Source organism: Salmo trutta, chromosome 36 (assembly GCF_901001165.1).
Source record: "Salmo trutta chromosome 36, fSalTru1.1, whole genome shotgun sequence".
Taxonomy (NCBI): domain Eukaryota; kingdom Metazoa; phylum Chordata; class Actinopteri; order Salmoniformes; family Salmonidae; genus Salmo; species Salmo trutta.
In genome coordinates, this window is record NC_042992.1 from 21,462,346 (window position 1) to 21,480,156 (window position 17,811).

General features: G+C 45.4%; 1 protein-coding gene across 2 annotated transcripts in view; it reads right to left on the minus strand.

The window, feature by feature from the left end:
* LOC115175633 (adenylate cyclase type 2) overlaps positions 1 to 17,811 on the minus strand; it is an 85,099-nt gene that overhangs the window by 31,477 nt on the left and 35,811 nt on the right. For both annotated transcript variants that reach the window (XM_029735035.1, XM_029735036.1), the window contains exons 6-15: positions 9,323 to 9,434; positions 7,947 to 8,074; positions 7,402 to 7,560; positions 7,120 to 7,252; positions 6,732 to 6,908; positions 6,593 to 6,633; positions 5,434 to 5,514; positions 4,848 to 4,917; positions 4,526 to 4,623; positions 1,772 to 1,856 (exon numbers count right to left, since the gene is read on the minus strand). In XM_029735035.1, coding sequence (XP_029590895.1) covers positions 1,772 to 1,856; positions 4,526 to 4,623; positions 4,848 to 4,917; positions 5,434 to 5,514; positions 6,593 to 6,633; positions 6,732 to 6,908; positions 7,120 to 7,252; positions 7,402 to 7,560; positions 7,947 to 8,074; positions 9,323 to 9,434 — 1,084 coding nt within the window. The remainder of the gene's footprint in view (positions 1 to 1,771; positions 1,857 to 4,525; positions 4,624 to 4,847; positions 4,918 to 5,433; positions 5,515 to 6,592; positions 6,634 to 6,731; positions 6,909 to 7,119; positions 7,253 to 7,401; positions 7,561 to 7,946; positions 8,075 to 9,322; positions 9,435 to 17,811) is intronic.

A 17,811-nucleotide genomic window follows, 5' to 3' on the forward strand; every position in this document is an offset into this window, starting at 1 on the left:
CTGTCCTTCAAGCTCAATCACTCCTCCAAGGTCTGGTCTCTGCTTAGAGTCATCAAAGGATGAGAAAGCTGTTAATCGGTTCTTTCTGGTTTGTTAGTCTTTCTCATCTTCATCTGACCCCTCTCTCATCCTCCCTCTGTCTCCCCCTCTCTTTTCCTCCCTCTGTCCACCACTCTCTCTTCCTCCCTCTGTCTCCCCCTCTCTCTTCCTCCCTCTGTCTCCCCCTCTCTTTTCCTCCCTCTGTCTACCACTCTCTCTTCCTCCCTCTGTCTCCCCCTCTCTCTTCCTCCCTCTGTCTCCCCCTCTCTCTTCCTCCCTCTGTCTCCCCCTCTCTCTTCCTCCCTCTGTCTCCCCCCTCTCTTTTCCTCCCTCTGTCTACCACTCTCTCTTCCTCCCTCTGTCTCCCCCTCTCTCTTCCTCCCTCTGTCTCCCCCTCTCTCTTCCTCCCTCTGTCTCCCCCTCTCTCTTCCTCCCTCTGTCTCCCCCTCTCTCTTCCTCCCTCTGTCTCCCCCTTTCTTTTCCTCCCTCTGTCTCCCCCTCTCTTTTCCTCCCTCTGTCTACCACTCTCTCTTCCTCCCTCTGTCTCCCCTCTCTCTTCCTCCCTCTGTCTACCACTCTCTCTTCCTCCCTCTCTCCCCCTCTCTCTTCCTCCCTCTGTCTACCACTCTCTCTTCCTCCCTCTCTCCCCCTCTCTCTTCCTCCCTCTGTCTACCACTCTCTCTTCCTCCCTCTGTCTCCCCCTCTCTCTTCCTCCCTCTGTCTCCCCCTCTCTTTTCCTCCCTCTGTCTACCACTCTCTCTTCCTCCCTCTGTCTCCCCCTCTCCCTTCCTCCCTCTGTCTCCCTCTCTCTGTCTCCCCTCTCTCTTCCTCCCTCTGTCTCCCACCCCTCACTCTTCCTCCATCTATCTCCCCCTCTCTCTTCATCCCTCTCTCCCTCTCTCTCTCCCCCCTCTGTTTCCCCCTCTCTATTCCTCTCTCTGTCTCCCCCTCTCTATTCCTCCCTCTGTCTCCCCCCTCTGTCTCCCCCCCTCTCATCCTCCCTCTGTCTACCACTCTCTCTTCCTCACTCTGTCTCCCCCTCTCTCTTCCTCCCTATGTCTCCCCCTCTCTCTTCCTCCCACTGTCTCCCCCTCTCTCTGTCTCGCCTTCTCTCTTCCTCCCTCTGTCTCCCCCTCTCTCTGTCTCCCCCTCTCTCTTCCTCCCTCTGTCTCCCCCCCCTCTCTGTCTCGCCTTCTCTCTTCCTCCCTCTGTCTCACCCTCTCTCTTCCTCCCTCTGTCTCCCCCTCTCTCTGTCTCCCCCTCTCTCTGTCTCCCCCTCTCTCTGTCTCCCCCTCTCTCTTCCTCCCTCTCTCTCTCTCCCTCTGTCTCCCCCTCGCTCTTCCTCTAGCTTGCTCTTCCTCTCTCTTCTTCTCCATTCTCTTCATCCATATATCTTCCTCCCTCTCTCCCTCTTTTTCTATCTGAATCTTCCCTCTCCCTCTATATCCATCTCTCTCTCCCCCCTCTCTCACTCTCTCTCCCCCCTCTCTCACTCTCTCTCCCCTCTCACTCTCTCTCCCTCTCTATCGCTCTCTCTCTCCCACTCTCTCTCGCTCTCCCCTCTCTCTCTCCCTCTCAGTCTGTGATTTTGTTCTACACTCACATACAATAGACAGGATTTTAGGGTGTGTGTGTGTGTGTGTGTGTGTGTGTGTGTGTGTGTGTGTGTGTGTGTGTGTGTGTGTGTGTGTGTGTGTGTGTGTGGGTGGGTGTGTGTGTGTGTGTAACTTACCAAGATGTGGCTAGAGAAACATATGACCAGGATCAGACCTAACAGGAGGAAAGACATGCCGAAGGAGATCCCCAACACTGCTGTTCTGTAACACACACACACACACACACACACACACACACACACACACACACACACACACACACACACACACACACACACACACACACACACACACACACACTTTATTTTATTATTATTTATTTTTGTATTGCATTTTCAAACACACAATCTACCTGCAGTGAAGTCGCTCAGCATTTACATTACATTCAGTCATCCAGCAGATACTCCCATCCAGAGCGACCCACAGGAGCAACCAGGGTCAAGCTCCCTGCCCAAGAGCACAAGGACAGATCCCCCCCCACCCAGTTGAATCGGGGACCCAAACCAGTGACCTCTCGGCCACCGGTCCAAGCTCCTAACCGCCAGGCCACCAAAGCCCCCCCAAAAAGACTCCTCCTCCACTCCCCAACACCGACCCCGCCGCCCCCCTCCAACCCAACCAAAACCACCACCCACCCGATGCGCCAACAACCAACAAAAAGAACAGAAGGGAAATAAGAGAAAAACAAAGGAAAACAACAGAAAACCACAATGCAAAAACAAAAGACATAAAGGACAACACAAATCAAAACTGCAAGGCCAACAGGATATGTTGGTGTGCATGTGTGGGACTATTTAAGTGTGTGTGTGTGTGTGTGTGTGTGTGTGTGTGTGTGTGTGTGTGTGTGTGTGTGTGTGTGTGTCTGTGCACGTGTGTGCATTTGAATGCGAGTGTGTGTATGCATGCTTGCGTGACATCAGCTTCAGGCAAACAGGTAATGAATGTAAAAATAATCCTTTTTAGTGTCAGTTGAACTTATTTAAAAAAAACGTTTATCTTTGACTGTCATTCTACCCCCCGCCCAGCAACTTCAGTCCCACCTGTCTCCATTTCCACATCCCAACCCTCAGCTTCCCTCAGCCCATCCCACCTATCTCTGCTGGCCATCCTCTTCGGATTTCTACACACCATATATCTTTCAACTATGCTGTGATGTTTAACATATAATTTCAATTGAATAGAATTCACAGATTGCGAGTTGAAGATAAACACTTTTACTAAGAGTATTAGTATATTAGTAATTGACTGACCTGGTCTCTCCAGATCTCCTAACAGTACTATTTCTAGGGTCAATTTTAGATCAATGTTCTGCCTTTTCATCCATTCCTGAACCTGAGACCAGAAACAGGCTACCTGAGGGCAATACCAAAATAAATGGTCTATTGATTCTGTATCCTCACAACAAAATCTACAGAACTGTGATGGTTGTATGCCCCAAATATTCAACACTTCGTTGGTGGCCAGAATTCTGTACAATAATCTTTGCTGAAAAGCACAAAGTCTTGAATCTTTCATAGTTTTCTATATCAACTCATACACCCTGTGCCATAGAATCAGTACATCAATGTGTTCCCAGATATTTTGTAATCTGTATGGCACATCTGTCAACATCCTGGTCCTCAAATTAAACTGCCATATTTTCCTATCTATATATTTTTGTTCCTCCGCCAGTTTTGATCCTTTATATTGGGCAGACAGACCAGTTCCCTACCTCCTCCCGCTGCCACCTACCTCCTCCTTTTGGGGTAATGCTGTAATCAATTGGTTGTAATCTTGGATTGAGCAGACCCTCCCATATAATTCTGATAGCTCCATGAAAGACAGAACTCTCCCATTCCAATTTACAAAATCATTTAAAAACAAAACAACGTTCTCAAACATATTTTCGATTAATACAGGTCTTTTATCAACCAGCATGTTTGAGTTCAACCATGATATTTGTTGGAATGTTACACACTGTGTTAACTACCACGAGATGGGTGCTGTACAGAGCAGTAAAATTATAATGTATTTGAATTGGAACTAGTGAACTGCGACCCACTTCCACTAATTACTAAATACTTCTCCCTGTTATACAGTAGGGCAGGCCTGTTATTTCCTAATAGAAGTTAGCCAAGTAGAGGGCTGATTTAAGCGTGTTCATAAAACAATGATGTCATGTCTAAATGGAAGAGACGTTAGTCTGAATGCGAAAATATATGATGCTTTTAGTATCTGTCTCTATGGTTCTACCGCTCCTGGCTCCTGTAAACACAGACAATTAACTAAATGATGAAACAGCCCATGGACCTTTTTTCCTTTTTTTCCTTTCCTTTCATCGTCATCATTATCCTTGTCATCATCAAAGTAATATTCCTCCTCTTTATCATAATAATCATCATCATCATCCTCGACATCTCACCCAGACCTTTTGATTCACATTAAAACTGTCATCAGATGTTATTCATATCTTTTCATCTGTTTTCTTTCTTTCTATCCATCATTTTTTCTTTCTTTCTTTCTTTCTCTCCCTCTTAATTGCTGTCTCTTAAGGTGTATCATTTGCAGCTGCTATTAGGGATCTTATTGATGTGAGACTCAATTGATCAAAGATTTATTTCGTCTTGTCACACTGTAATTGCAATGTTCTGGGTTATTATAGAGAAAAGAACACTGACTTCAATGGCTTTTGGCACGACTAGTATTCCAACTATGAGGGCCAACTATAAGACCATACTATGCAGCTTGTATGCTAAGTAGTATCTGAACATTGGTGGGTACCATGAAGGGTAATATGAAAGGTACTGTGAAGAGTACAGATGCACAGGACAAGTATTGTATCCATACTGTGAAGGGCACTATGAAGTGTACTATGTAGGGTCCAGACTTACTTGGGCAGGACCAGTATCTGCACTATGAAGATGCAGCAGAAGATGAGACAGGCACAGGTGACGTAGTATTTAAAGGCCGGCAGAGTGGTGGCTCGATACTGGGGACATCAACACACACATGGTCAACAGACGGTGGTCAAAACAAACAATTTTTTACTGTAACTTCACAGTCTAACGCTGAGTACTTTCACGGCAATGATCTTTTGTTATGGAGTCACTGCATGTTTGTCTGGGGCAGCAGTGGGCAAGTGGCACATATGTTATTTTCATTTGTAGTTTATTCTTTATTTGACTGAACAGCAGTGTTGTTGTCCTACAGTACCTCCTTCTCCAGAGTCTTGTTGTGAAAGAACAGTGAGATCCTCTGGATGTCCTCAGACTTCAGCCACTGCCTACAGAGAAGAGAACACAGAGACACTCAGACAGCGGTTCACACAGACACTAGCAATCCATCAGGGACGTTAATAAGACACGTTCACCTCAGAACTTCCTCCCTTCCAACCATCATTTCGAAGTATTTGTGAGATTTTTTTTTTCTCATTACACTTCAAGTTTTTAATAACTGTTGTTTCATGTGTTATTGTATGTTGTTTTTTAAGTATTTGCACTCCTGCCTACATAATTGCCCCATGTGGGATAAAGAATGTATTTTCAATTTAATTGAATTTAACGTAAATCCACTTGTCACATAATTGTTGGTGAGGTACTGAACTAAGTGCTTCATACAAATGATTATACAACACACTTTTCACAAGCTCTCAAAGAGCTTTAGTTAATACGGTGGTGAACTCACCTCATCCACCACCAACGTCAAGCACCTACCCAACTCGCTGATGCATCCTTTGTGGCAAAAAAATGTCTGTCACTGTGCTAGAAATAGAACAAAGCAGGTTTGTAGTCGTACTAACTTCTGGGAGTTGATGCCGTCGATGGTTCTGATCATCCTCTCTTCCAGTTCCTCTTCAAACCGTCTCTTCTGAGATTTAGTCCTGAGGGGATACCGAGCACACAGTACGTTGAGTATGTGGAACATTACTCTATCCTGTGGTGTTGTGGTCTTAAGACATGACTGGTGTAAAGGAAAGATGACTGATCTGTAGAGGTAAAGTCTGGTGGTCTGATGTAAAGGAAAGATGACTGATCTGTAGAGGTAAAGTCTGGTGGTCTGGTGTAAAGGAAAGATGACTGATCTGTAGAGGTAAAGTCTGGTGGTCTGATGTAAAGGAAAGATGACTGATCTGTAGGGGTAAAGTCTGGTGGTCCGATGTAAAGGAAAGATGACTGATCTGTAGAGGTAAAGTCTGGTGGTCCGGTGTAAAGGAAAGATGACTGATCTGTAGGGGTAAAGTCTGGTGGTCTGATGTAAAGGAAAGATGACTGATCTGTAGGGGTAAAGTCTGGTGGTTCGGTGTAAAGGAAAGATGACTGATCTGTAGAGGTAAAGTCTGGTGGTCTGATGTAAAGGAAAGATGACTGATCTGTAAAGGTAAAGTCTGGTGGTCTGATGTAAAGGAAAGATGACTGATCTGTCGAGGTAAAGTCTGGTGGTCTGATGTAAAGGAAAGATGACTGATCTGTAGAGGTAAAGTCTGGTGGTCCGGTGTAAAGGAAAGATGACTGATCTGTAGGGGTAAAGTCTGGTGGTCTGATGTAAAGGAAAGATGACTGATCTGTAGGGGTAAAGTCTGGTGGTCTGATGTAAAGGAAAGATGACTGATCTGTAGGGGTAAAGTCTGGTGGTCTGATGTAAAGGAAAGATGACTGATCTGTAGAGGTAAAGTCTGGTGGTCTGATGTAAAGGAAAGATGACTGATCTGTAGGGGTAAAGTCTGGTGGTCTGATGTAAAGGAAAGATGACTGATCTGTAGGGGTAAAGTCTGGTGGTCTGATGTAAAGGAAAGATGACTGATCTGTAGGGGTAAAGTCTGGTGGTCTGATGTAAAGGAAAGATGACTGATCTGTAAAGGTAAAGTCTGGTGGTCTGATGTAAAGGAAAGATGACTGATCTGTAGAGGTAAAGTCTGGTGGTCTGATGTAAAGGAAAGATGACTGATCTTTAAGTCTCACCTCTCTCTTCTCTGGTAGTGATACTGGCCCATTGGAACATCCTAAAACATACAATCACAGAAGGTGAGGCTGGACTCAAATCTGTGTTTCTCTCTGTGTGTGTGTGTGTTTATGTACGTGTGTTTATGTGTGTACTCACCGTAGTGTTTATTTTGCCGTTGTCAGTGGTCATGCTGTCTCGATGGTGCAGGTTAGCAAAAGGTTTCGCCGCCCCCCAGGACTCCAGGTACCGAGTCATTCTGACCGACGCCCTCATCTTCCCTCCTTCCAAAGAGGAACGAGAACGCGCGCACAGGTGAGGGCTCCGCCTCTCAGCCTGGACAACCATTCAGGTTGGAAAGAAGTCAAACTTGTTTCTTTTTATTCTTTAAGATGTATTGCTAAGTTCAAGCAAACAGCTGTTGTAGTATTTCTGCATTATAAACAGTAGTATAGAACCAATAAATTGGTAGTGTTTCAACTTTACTTTTCAGAGTATATCTGTGGTTGTGTGTCGACCACGTATGGACCACATTCTCATGTCTGACCTTGGGGTTGATGACCAGGTAAGTGATGACTCCGTGTTCCTTCAGGTAAAAGTCTCTACTCTGTCCCTCTCCTGGTTCCACCTTATAGGACCCCTTCAGATGCTCCAATGTTACTGAGGAGATATGGACACGCCTGGGGGAGAAGAGGAGAGGGGAGAGGGAGGAAGAGAGAGGAAAAGGTAGGGGCGGTGAATAATAATCATAAGCCAAATGGTTTGTGAATGCAAATATGTATTGGGAATTATTTTAAGAAACAGCAGACCCCCTATTGGTTGATCTTACCCTGGCACGCCCCCTGCCTCCATGTGATTGGCTAAAGTGACGTCATGTGACCAGACGTCGTACTGCCACTTCTGGAGGCCGATGACGCCACACAGCACGTTCCCAGAATGCACCCCGACTCGCATATTGATATCCACACCAGTAGCATCACGCACCTTCCTGAGGTAAACATGTATAACCTCATATGAACTGCTGCTTTGTTCTATGGGGTGAAAAAAATGTGTTTGTGTGTATTTGTGTTTGTGTGTGTGTTTGTAGACAGTGTGTAGTGTGTATGTGTGTGTGTTTGTGGGTAGAGAGGATTAGCTTATCATCTCTAGTTCACATGGTGCTTGCACTACAGCTCACACATATATATTTAGATTTATCCATTTTTGCTCCGTTTCCTTCCATTTAAGAAACGTTTTAACAGAATCGGCGGAATGAATACACCCCTGATCACCCCAAAATACAGTTCACTTTCATGGGTGCGTGTGGTAGTGCATATGTATATTTGTGTGTGTGTGTGTGTGTCTGTGTGTGGAAGCAGAGAGCTGGTGTTTTACTTGATGGCCTCACACATGTCCAGTCCCATCTTGACACAGTTGCGTGCGTGGTGGGGGAGAGACTCTGGTAGGCCTGATACACAGTAGTAACAATCACCCAGGATCTTTATACGCATACACTCATTCTCCTGGAGAGAGAAGAGAGGGGGGGTGGCAGAGAGAGAGAGAGAAAGGGAGAGAGAGTGGCGAGAGAGGGAGAGAGAAGGGAGGTAGTAGGGAGAGGAGTAGGTAGAGGGGACAACAGATGGACAGAGATAATTAGGGAGAGAGAGAAAGAGAGAGAGAGAGAATTTCAAAATCAGAAAAAAACATACTTTTTATAAATAAATAAAATATTAAAAAAGTTGAAATCAAAAGATGACCTGTACAGATGTAGGACCTTAATTTGATCATTATTTTGTTGCTCAAAACTTGTAGTGTATTTGAGGTTTTAAAAAGGCTTCTAAAGTTTGTAATTTCCATTTTAAAATCTCAGACTTAATTTGCCATAAAATAAATGTATCAACCCATACAAAAACAGTAATTCACATTTCTTGTTTCAGCAGCATTATTTCCTCCTGTAGAAAACTAAGATCCTACATCTGTAGTTCAAAGATTAGGCAAATAACCATAAGCTTTTTATCAACCTTGCATGAACTTTGCATAGCCTGAGGAACTGTATTGGTGTGCATCCCTAGTGAACCCATACACCTACACGTGCTAATGACCTCTCTCACACGCACCGATGACCCAAAACACACTCCCACTAGATGTTAGGCTGCTTACAGCAATGCTCAAGCATCCTAACTCCTCCGTCTATATTATATAACAACCACATTTCTGGGGCACTAGGCAGTGTGTATCTCTCTGTGTGTGTGTGTGTGTGTGTGTGTGTGTGTGTGTGTGTGTGTGTGTGTGTGTGTGTGTGTGTGTGTGTGTGTGTGTGTGTGTGTGCGTGCGTGCGTGCGTGTGTGTGTAACCCTGTAGTTGTACTGACATGAATCAACAGCCAACACTCCATTCGAGAAAACACAGGAGACAGATCAGCAAGGGAGAAAACTTCCCACGGATGTACAATATTACGCACAATAACAACTACCGTTATGTAGTATGGTGCACATACACAGTGATTGAGGGCATTTGTGAGCGTACTACTCTGTGAGTGTGCTAGTGTGTGTGTGTGTGTGTGTGTGTGTGTGTGTGTGTGTGTGTGTGTGTGTGTGTGTGTGTGTGTGTGTGTGTGTGTGTGTGTGTGTGTGTGCTAGTGTGTGTGTGTGTGTGTGTGTGTGTGTGTGTGTGTGTTTGTGTGCTAGTGTGTGTGTGTGTGTGTGTGTGTGTGTGTGTGTGTGTGTGTGTGTGTGTGTGTGTGTCATTCTTATGCATGCGTGTGACGTTACCTTGGCTATCTGGTCAAACTTGCCGAACAATTCATTGAGCATGTGCACCAGTTCTCCTGGTGAGCAGTCACCAGCCAGCTTAGTAAACCCTACGATGTCTGCATACAGAATACTGAAACAGAGGGAGAGAGAGCGAGAGAGAGATGAATACAATTAAATCACATCAAAAGGAAGAGCATTCTTTTCCTTTCCTCTTCTACCTCCTCTCATCTGAGATTTCAGCACCATGGACAGCGATGGACAGCAGCCATCTAAATTGCAGCCATTCCCCACTGTCTGGGAGAGTCTCTGAAGACAAATGGGCCGAACCAGGAAGACTATTTAGCTGTTACTGAGAAGACTTAGAAGGCACAGAGGCAGGGGCAGACTGGGAGCAGAAATCGTCTCTGGAATTTCTGACAAACCGGACAATTTGACCAGCCCATCTGGCATTTCGGGCAAATGCCATATAGCCAGTCGCTCCTGCATGGAGAATAATGAAAACAGAGGTACCTTCAGCACCACAGGACAGTGGACACTGACATCAATCAGTAGAACCAATCAGCAAGCCTATTTAGTTCACTAAGACTTAGAAGACATCCAAGATAACCAATACAGGGAGACCTTGGTACAGTATCTGATCCGAATGTATTAGTTTGGAGTAGATTAACGTGTTCTCTGTCAGTGGAGATACAATCAGATACTCTCAGTCCTTGAAAATACATTACTATCATAGAGGTCAATGGTAAACTACTTCTGAGCTCTACACCCTTCACAAATATTCACGCACACATAGACACAGGATTCTGCATACACACAAACTTGTGAGAACCACTCCAAACAGAGGACATTGCTACATCCCTCTCAGTTATACCACCATGATGGAAAAGGCATTACTAACTACAACCCAATAGCACTTCAATACATAGACGATGATTTGACTGGCATTATGATTACAGAATGGAGTTGAGTGGAGCGCCTCATCTTCAGTTTACAGGAGATCATTGACTGTATGTATAGTATACAGGATGTACTTGACTCTCTAGTTCAACAGTGATCTCCAATAGAATTCAGGAGACTGGGACCAGGATTAACTGAGCATATCACTATCACTACAGAACACTAAGGTACACAGATAAAGCAAACCTGACATAGCATAGATGACCAACCTAGGATGAAGAGAAGAGTGGAGAGAAAATAAGAATAGGGTAGAGTTAGTTGAGTAGAGTAGAGCTGGGTAGAGTGGAGTTGGGTAGAGTAGAGTAGGGTAGAGTAGTGTAGAGTAGAGTACAGTAGGCTAGAGCAGGGTAGAGTAGAGTAGGGTAGAGTAGGGTAGGATAGAGTAGAGTAGGGTAGAGTAGCGTAGAGTAGATGAGAGTAGGGTAGGGTAGAGTATGGTAGGGTAGGATAAAGTAGAGTAGAGTAGAGTAGACTAGAGTAGGGTAGAGTAGAGTAGAATAGAGTAGGATAGAGTAGAGTAGAGTATGGCAGGGTAGAGTAGAGTAGAGTAGGGTAGGGTAGGGCAGGGTAGGGTAGGGTTGGGTAGGGAAGAGTAGGGTAGGGTCGAGTAGAGTAGTGTAGAGTAGTGTAGGATAGAGTAGAGTAGAGTAGGGTAGGGTAGAGTAGGGTAGGGTAGGGTAGAATATAGTAGAGTAGAGTTGAGTAGAGTAGAGTAGGGTTGAGTAGGGTCGGGTAGGGTAGGGTGGAGTGGGGTAGAGTGGGGTAGGATAGAGTGAAGTTGAGTAGAGTAGAGTAGGGTAGGGTGGAATAGGGTAGGGTAGTGTAGAGTAGAGTAGGGTAGAGTAGAGTAGAGTAGGGTAGAGTAGGGTAGTGTAGAGTAAGGTAGGGTAGGGTAGAGCAGGGTAGAGTAGAGTAGGGTAGAGTAGAGTAGAGTAGGGTAGAGGAGAGGAGAGTAGGGTAGAGAAGGGTAGGCTAGAGAAGAGAAGAGTAGGGTAGGGTTGAGTAGGGTGGAGTAGGGTAGAGAAGAGTAGGGTAGAGTAGGGTTGGGTCGAGAAGAGTAGGGTAGAGTAGTGTAGGGTAGGGCAGAGTAGGGTAGAGCAGAGTAGGGTAGAGTAGGGTAGGGTAGGGTAGGGTAGAGTAGGGTAGGGAAGGGTAGAGTGGGGTATAGTAGAGTAGGGTAGGGCGGAGAAGGGTTGAGTTGGGTAGAGTAGAGTAGGGTAGAGTAGAGTAGGGTAGGGTAGGGTAGGGTAAGGTAGGGTAGGAAAGGGTAGAGTAGGGTAGAGTAGGGTAGAGTAGAGTAGAATAGGGTAGAGTAGGGTTGGTAGGGTAGAGTAGGGTCGGGGAGAGTAGAGTAGACTAGGGTAGGGTAAGGAAGAGTAGGGTAGTGTAGAGTAGGGTAGGGTAGAGTAGAGTAGAGTAGAACAGAGTAGGGTAGTGTAGATTAGAGTGGGTTAGAGTAGAGTAGAGTAGGGTAGGGTAGAGTAGGTTAGGGTAGGGTAGAATATAGTAGAGTAGAGTTGAGTAGAGTAGAGTAGGGTTGAGTAGGGTCGGGTAGGGTAGGGTGGAGTGGGGTAGAGTGGGGTAGGATAGAGCGAAGTTGAGTAGAGTAGAGTAGGGTAGGGTGGAATAGGGTAGGGTAGTGTAGAGTAGAGTAGAGTAGGGTAGAGTAGAGTAGAGTGGGTAGAGTAGGGTAGTGTAGAGTAAGGTAGGGTAGGGTAGAGAAGGGTAGAGTAGAGTAGGGTAGAGTAGAGTAGAGTAGAGTAGAGGAGAAGAGGGTAGGGTAGAGAAGGGTAGGGTAGAGAAGAGAAGAGTAGGGTAGGGTGGAGTAGGGTGGAGTAGGGTAGAGAAGAGTAGGGTAGAGTAGGGTTGGGTCGAGAAGAGTAGGGTAGAGTAGTGTAGGGTAGGGCAGAGTAGGGTAGAGCAGAGTAGGGTAGAGTAGGGTAGGGTAGGGTAGAGAAGGGTAGGGAAGGGTAGAGTGGGGTATAGTAGAGTAGGGTAGGGTGGAGAAGGGTTAAGTTGGGTAGAGTAGAGTAGGGTAGAGTAGAGTAGGGTAGGGTAGGGTAGGGCAGGGTAGAGTAGGGTAGAGTAGGGTAGAGTAGAGTAGAATAGGGTAGAGTAGGGTCGGGTAGGGTAGAGTAGGGTAGAGTAGGGTCGGGGAGAGTAGAGTAGACTAGGGTAGGGTAGAGAAGAGTAGGGTAGTGTAGAGTAGGATAGGGTAGAGTAGAGTAGAACAGAGTAGGGTAGTGTAGATTAGAGTGGGTTAGAGTAGAGTAGAGTAGAGTAGAGTAGAGTAGAGAAGAGTAGAATAGAGTAGAGTAGAGTAGAGTAGGGTAGGGTGGAGTAGAGTAGAGAAGGATATAGTAGAGTAGAGTAGAGTAGAGAAGGATATAGTAGGGTAGAGTAGAGTAGAGTAGGGTAGGGTAGAGTAGAGTAGGGTAGAGTAGGGTAGAGTAGAGTAGGGTAGAGTAGGGTAGAGTAGAGTAGGTTAGAGTATAGTAGAGTAGAGCAGGGTAGGGTGGGAGGAGTAGGGTAATGTAGAGTAGAGTAGAGTAGAGTAGAGTAGAGTAGAGCAGAGCAGGGTAGAGTATGGTAGGGTGGGTAAAGTAGAGATGGGTAAAGAAGGGTAGGGTGGGGTATAGTAGGGTAGAGTAAGGTAGAGTAGAGTAGAGTAGGGTAGAGTAGTGTAGAGTAGAGTAGAGTAGAGTAGAGTAGAGTAGAGTAGAGTAGGGTAGAGTAGAGTTGAGTAGAGTTGACTAGAGCAGGGTAGAGTCGATTATGGTAGAGAAGGTCGGGTAGAGTTGAGTAGATTAGAGTAGGGTAGAGTTGAGTAGAGTAGGCTAGAGTAGTGTAGGATAGAGTAGAGTAGAGTAGGGTAGGGAAGAGTAGGGTAGGGTAGAGTAGAGTAGGGTAGAGTAGGGTCGAGTAGGGTAGGGTAGAGTAGGGTAGGTTAGAGTACAGTAGTGTAGAGTAGTGTAGGATAGAGTAGAGTAGAGTAGAGTAGACTAGAATATAATAAAGTAGAGTAGGGTAGGGTAGAGTAAAGTAGGGTAGGGTAGAAACCAGTAGAGTAGAGTATAGTAAGATAGATTAGAGTAGAGTCGAATAGAATAGAATAGAGTAGACTAGGGTAGGGTAGAGTAGTGTAGGGTTTTTACAGTAGAGTAGAGTAGAGTAGAGTAGAGTAGAGTAGAGTAAAGTAGGGTAGGGTAGATTAGAGTAGAGTAGAGTAGGATAGAGTAGGGTAGGGTAGGGTAGAGTAGAGTAGAGTAGGGTAGGGTAGAGTAGAGTAGAATAGAGTAGGGTATGGTAGAGAAGAGAAGAGTAGGTTAGAATAGGGTAGAGTAGGGTAGAGTAGAGTAGAGTAGAGAATAGCAGGGTAGGGTGGAGTAGAGTAGAGTAGAGTAAAGTAGGGTAGGGTAGATTAGAGTAGAGTGGAGTAGGATAGAGTAGGGTAGGGTAGGGTAGAGTAGAGTAGAGTAGGGTAGGGTAGAGTAGAATAGAGTAGGGTATGGTAGAGAAGAGAAGAGTAGGGTAGATTAGGGTAGATTAGGGTAGAGTAGGGTAGAGTAGAGTAGAGTAGAGTAGAGCAGGGTAGGGTGGAGAAGAGTAGGGTAATGTAGAGTAGGGTAGGGTAGAGTAGAGTAGATTAGAGTATAGTAGGGTAGAGTAGAGAATAGTAGGGTAGAGTAGAGTAGAGTAGGGTAGGGTGGAGAAGAGTAGAGCAGGGTAGAGCGGGGTAGAGTAGGGTAGGGTGGTAGGGTAGAGTTGGGTAAAGTAGGGCAGGGTAGAATAGAGTAGGGTGGGGTAGAGTAGGGTGGAGTAGGGTAGAAAGTATAGAATAGAGTAGAATAGAGTAGAGTGGAGTAGAGTAGGGTAGAGTAGAGTAGAGTAGAGTAGAGTGGAGTAGGCTAGAGCAGGGTAGAATAGACTATGGTAGAGTATGGTGGGGTAGGGTAGAGTAGAGTAGATTAGAGAAGGGTAGAGTAGAGTAGAGTAGAGTAGGGTAGTGTAGAGTAGAGTAGAGTAGAGTAGGGAGGGTAGAGTAGAGTAGAGTAGAGTAGAGTAGAGTAGAGTAGAGTAGAGCAGGGTAGAGTATGGTAGGGTGGGTAAAGTAGAGATTGGTAAAGAAGGGTAGGGTATAACAGAGTAGGGTGGGGTAGAGTAGGGTAGAGTAGGGTAGTGAAGGATAGAATAGAGTAGAGTAGAGTAGCGTAGGGTAGAGTAGAGTAGTGTAGAGTAGAGTAGAGTAGATTAGCATAGAGTAGAGTAGGGTAGAGTAGAGTAGAGTAGGCTAGAGCAGGGTAGAGTAGATTATGGTAGAGTATGGTGGGGTAGAGTAGAATAGAGTAGAGTAGAGTAGGGTAGAGTAGGGTAGAGTAGAGTAGAGTAGAGTAGAGAAGAGTAGGGTAGGGTAGAGTAGAGTAGGGTAGAGTAGGGTCGAGTAGGGTAGGGTGGAGTAGGGTAGGGTAGAGTACAGTAGTGTAGTGTAGTGTAGGAGAGAGTAGAGTAGAGTAGACTAGAATATAATAAAGTAGAGTATGGTAGGGTAGGGTAGAGTAAAGTAGGGTAGGGTGGTTTACAGTAGAGTAGAGTACAGTAGGATAGATTAGAGTAGAGTCGAATAGAATAGAATAGAGTAGACTAGGGTAGGGTAGAGTAGTGTAGGGTATTTACAGTAGAGTAGAGTAGAGTAGAGTAGAGTAAAGTAGGGTAGGGTTGATTAGAGTAGAGTAGAGTAGGATAGAATAGGGTAGGGTAGAGAAGAGTAGAGTCGGGTAGGGTAGAGTAGAGTAGAATAGAGTAGGGTATGGTAGAGAAAAGAAGAGTAGGGTAGAATAGGGTAGAGTAGGGTAGAGTAGAGTAGAGTAGAGAATAGCAGGGTAGGGTAGGGTAGAGTATAGTGGAGTAAAGTAGGGTAGGGTAGATTAGAGTAGAGTGGAGTAGGATAGAGTAGGGTAGGGTAGGGTAGGGTAGAGTAGAGTAGAGTAGAGTAGAGTAGGGTAGGGTAGAGTAGAGTAGAATAGAGTAGGGTATGGTAGAGAAGAGAAGAGTAGTGTAGAATAGGGTAGAGTAGGGTAGAGTAGAGTAGAGTAGAGTAGAGTAGAGAAGAGTAGAGTAGAGTAGAGTAGAGCAGGGTAGGGTAGAGAAGAGTAGGGTAGGGTAGAGTAGGGTAGGGTTGAGTAGAGTAGATTAGAGTATAGTAGGGTAGAGTAGAGAATAGTAGGGTAGAGTAGAGTAGAGTAGGGTAGGTTAGAGTAGAGTAGAGCAGGGTAGAGCGGGGTAGAGTAGGGTAGGGTGGGTAGAGTAGAGTTGGGTAAAGTAGGCTAGGGTAGAATAGAGTAGGGTGGGGTAGAGTAGGGTAGAGTAGGGTAGAAAAGTATAGAATAGAGTAGAGTAGAGTGGAGTAGGGTAGAGTAGAGTAGAGTAGAGTAGAGTAGAGTAGAGTAGAGTGGAGTAGGCTAGAGCAGGGTAGAATAGACTATGGTAGAGTATGGTGGGGTAGGGTAAGGTAGAGTAGATTAGAGAAGGGTAGAGTAGAGTAGAGTAGAGTAGAGTAGAGTAGAGTAGAGTAGAGTAGAGTAGAGTAGAGTAGGGTAGGGCATGGTAGGGTAGAGTAAAGTAGTGTAGATTAGAGTAGAGTAGGGTAGGGTGGAGTAGGGTCGGATAGGGTAGGGTATATTAGAGTAGAGTAGGGTAGAGTAGAGTAGAGTAGGGTAGGGAAGAGTATGGTAGGGTAGAGTAGAGTAGAGTAGATTAGAGTAGAGTAGAGTAGGGTCGGGTAGAGTAGGGTAGGGTGGAGTAGAGTAGTGTAGGATAGAGTAGAGTAGAACATAATAGAATAGAGTAGAGTAGGGTAGAGTAGATTAAAGTATGGTAGGGTAGATCTCAGTAGAGTAGAGTACAGTAAGATAGAGTAGAGTAGGGTAGGGTAGGGTAGGGTTGGGTAGGGTAGAGTAGAGTAGGGTAGTGTAGGGAAGAGTAGAGTAGGTTAGAGTAGAGTAGAGCAGGGTAGGTTAGAGAAGAGTAGGGTAATGTAGAGTAGGGTAGGGTTAAGTAGAGTAGAGGAGAGTAGTGTAGAGTAGAGTAGAGTAGAGTAGAGTAGAGTAGAGTAGAGTAGAGTAGGGAAGGTAGGGTCGGGTAGGGTAGTGTAGAGTAGAGTTGAGTAGAGTAGAGTAGAGTAGAGCAGGGTAGAGCAGGGTAGATTAGGGTAGGGTGGAAGAGTAGAGTTGGGTAAAGTAGGGTAGGGTAGAATAGAGTAGGGTGGGGTAGAGTAGAGTAGAGTAGGGTAGAGTAGAGTAGAGTAGAGTAGAGTAGAGTAGAGTAGAGTAGGGTAGAGTAGAGTAGAGTTGAGTAGAGTTGGCTAGAGCAGGGTAGAGTCGATTATGGTAGAGTATGGTGGGGTCGGGTAGAGTTGAGTAGATTAGAGTAGGGTAGAGTAGAGTAGAGTAGGCTAGAGTAGTGTAGGATAGAGTAGAGTAGAGTAGGGTAGGGTAGGGTAAAGTAGTGTAAAGTAGGGTAAGGTAGAGTAGAGTAGGATATGGTAGGGTAGAGTATAGTAGAGTAGAGTAGAATAGAGTAGAGTAGAGTAGGGTAGGGTAGGTAGAGTAGATTAGGGTGGGGTATAGTAGAGTAGATTAGAGTAGAGTTGGATAGAGTAGAGTAGAGTAGAGAATAGTAGAGTAGAGTAGACTGGAGTAGAGTAGGGTAGAGTAGAGTAGGTTAGTGTACAGTAAAGTATGGTTTTGTAGAGAAGAGTAGTGTAGAGTAGGGTAGAGTTGAGTAGAGTAGAGTACAGTACAGTAGAGTAGAGTAGAGTAGGGTAGGGTAGGGTAGGGATGAGAAGAGTAGGGTAGTGTAGAGTAGAGTAGAGTGGAGCAGAGTATAGTAGAGTAGGGTAGTGTAGAGTAGAGTAGGGCAGAGTAGAGTAAGTTAGGTTAGAGTAGAATAGAGTAGGGAGGGTAGGGTAGGGTAGAATAGAGTAGAGTTGAGGCGGGTAGGGTAGAGTAGGGTGGAGTAGAGTAGAGTAGAGTAGAATAGGGTAGTGTGGAGTAGAGTAGAGTAGAATAGAGTAGGGTAGAGTAGAGTAGGTTAGAGTAGAGTAGAGTAGAGTAGAGTTGAGTAGAGTAGAGTAGAGTAGAGTAGGTTAGAGTAGAGTAGGGAAGGTAGGGTCGGGTTGGGTAGGGTAGAGTAGAGTAGGGTAGTGTAGGGAAGAGTAGAGTAGGTTAGAGTAGAGTAGAGCAGGGTAGGTTAGAGAAGAGTAGGGTAATGTAGAGTAGGGCAGGGTTAAGTAGAGTAGAGGAGAGTAGTGTAGAGTAGAGTAGAGTAGAGTAGAGTAGAGTAGAGTAGAGTAGAGTAGGGAAGGTAGGGTCGGGTAGGGTAGAGTAGAGTAGAGTTGAGTAGAGTAGAGTAGAGTAGAGCAGGGTAGAGCAGGGTAGATTAGGGTAGGGTGGAAGAGTAGAGTTGGGTAAAGTAGGGTAGGGTAGAATAGAGTAGGGTGGGGTATAGTAGAGTAGAGTAGGGTAGAGTAGAGTAGAGTAGAGTAGGGTAGA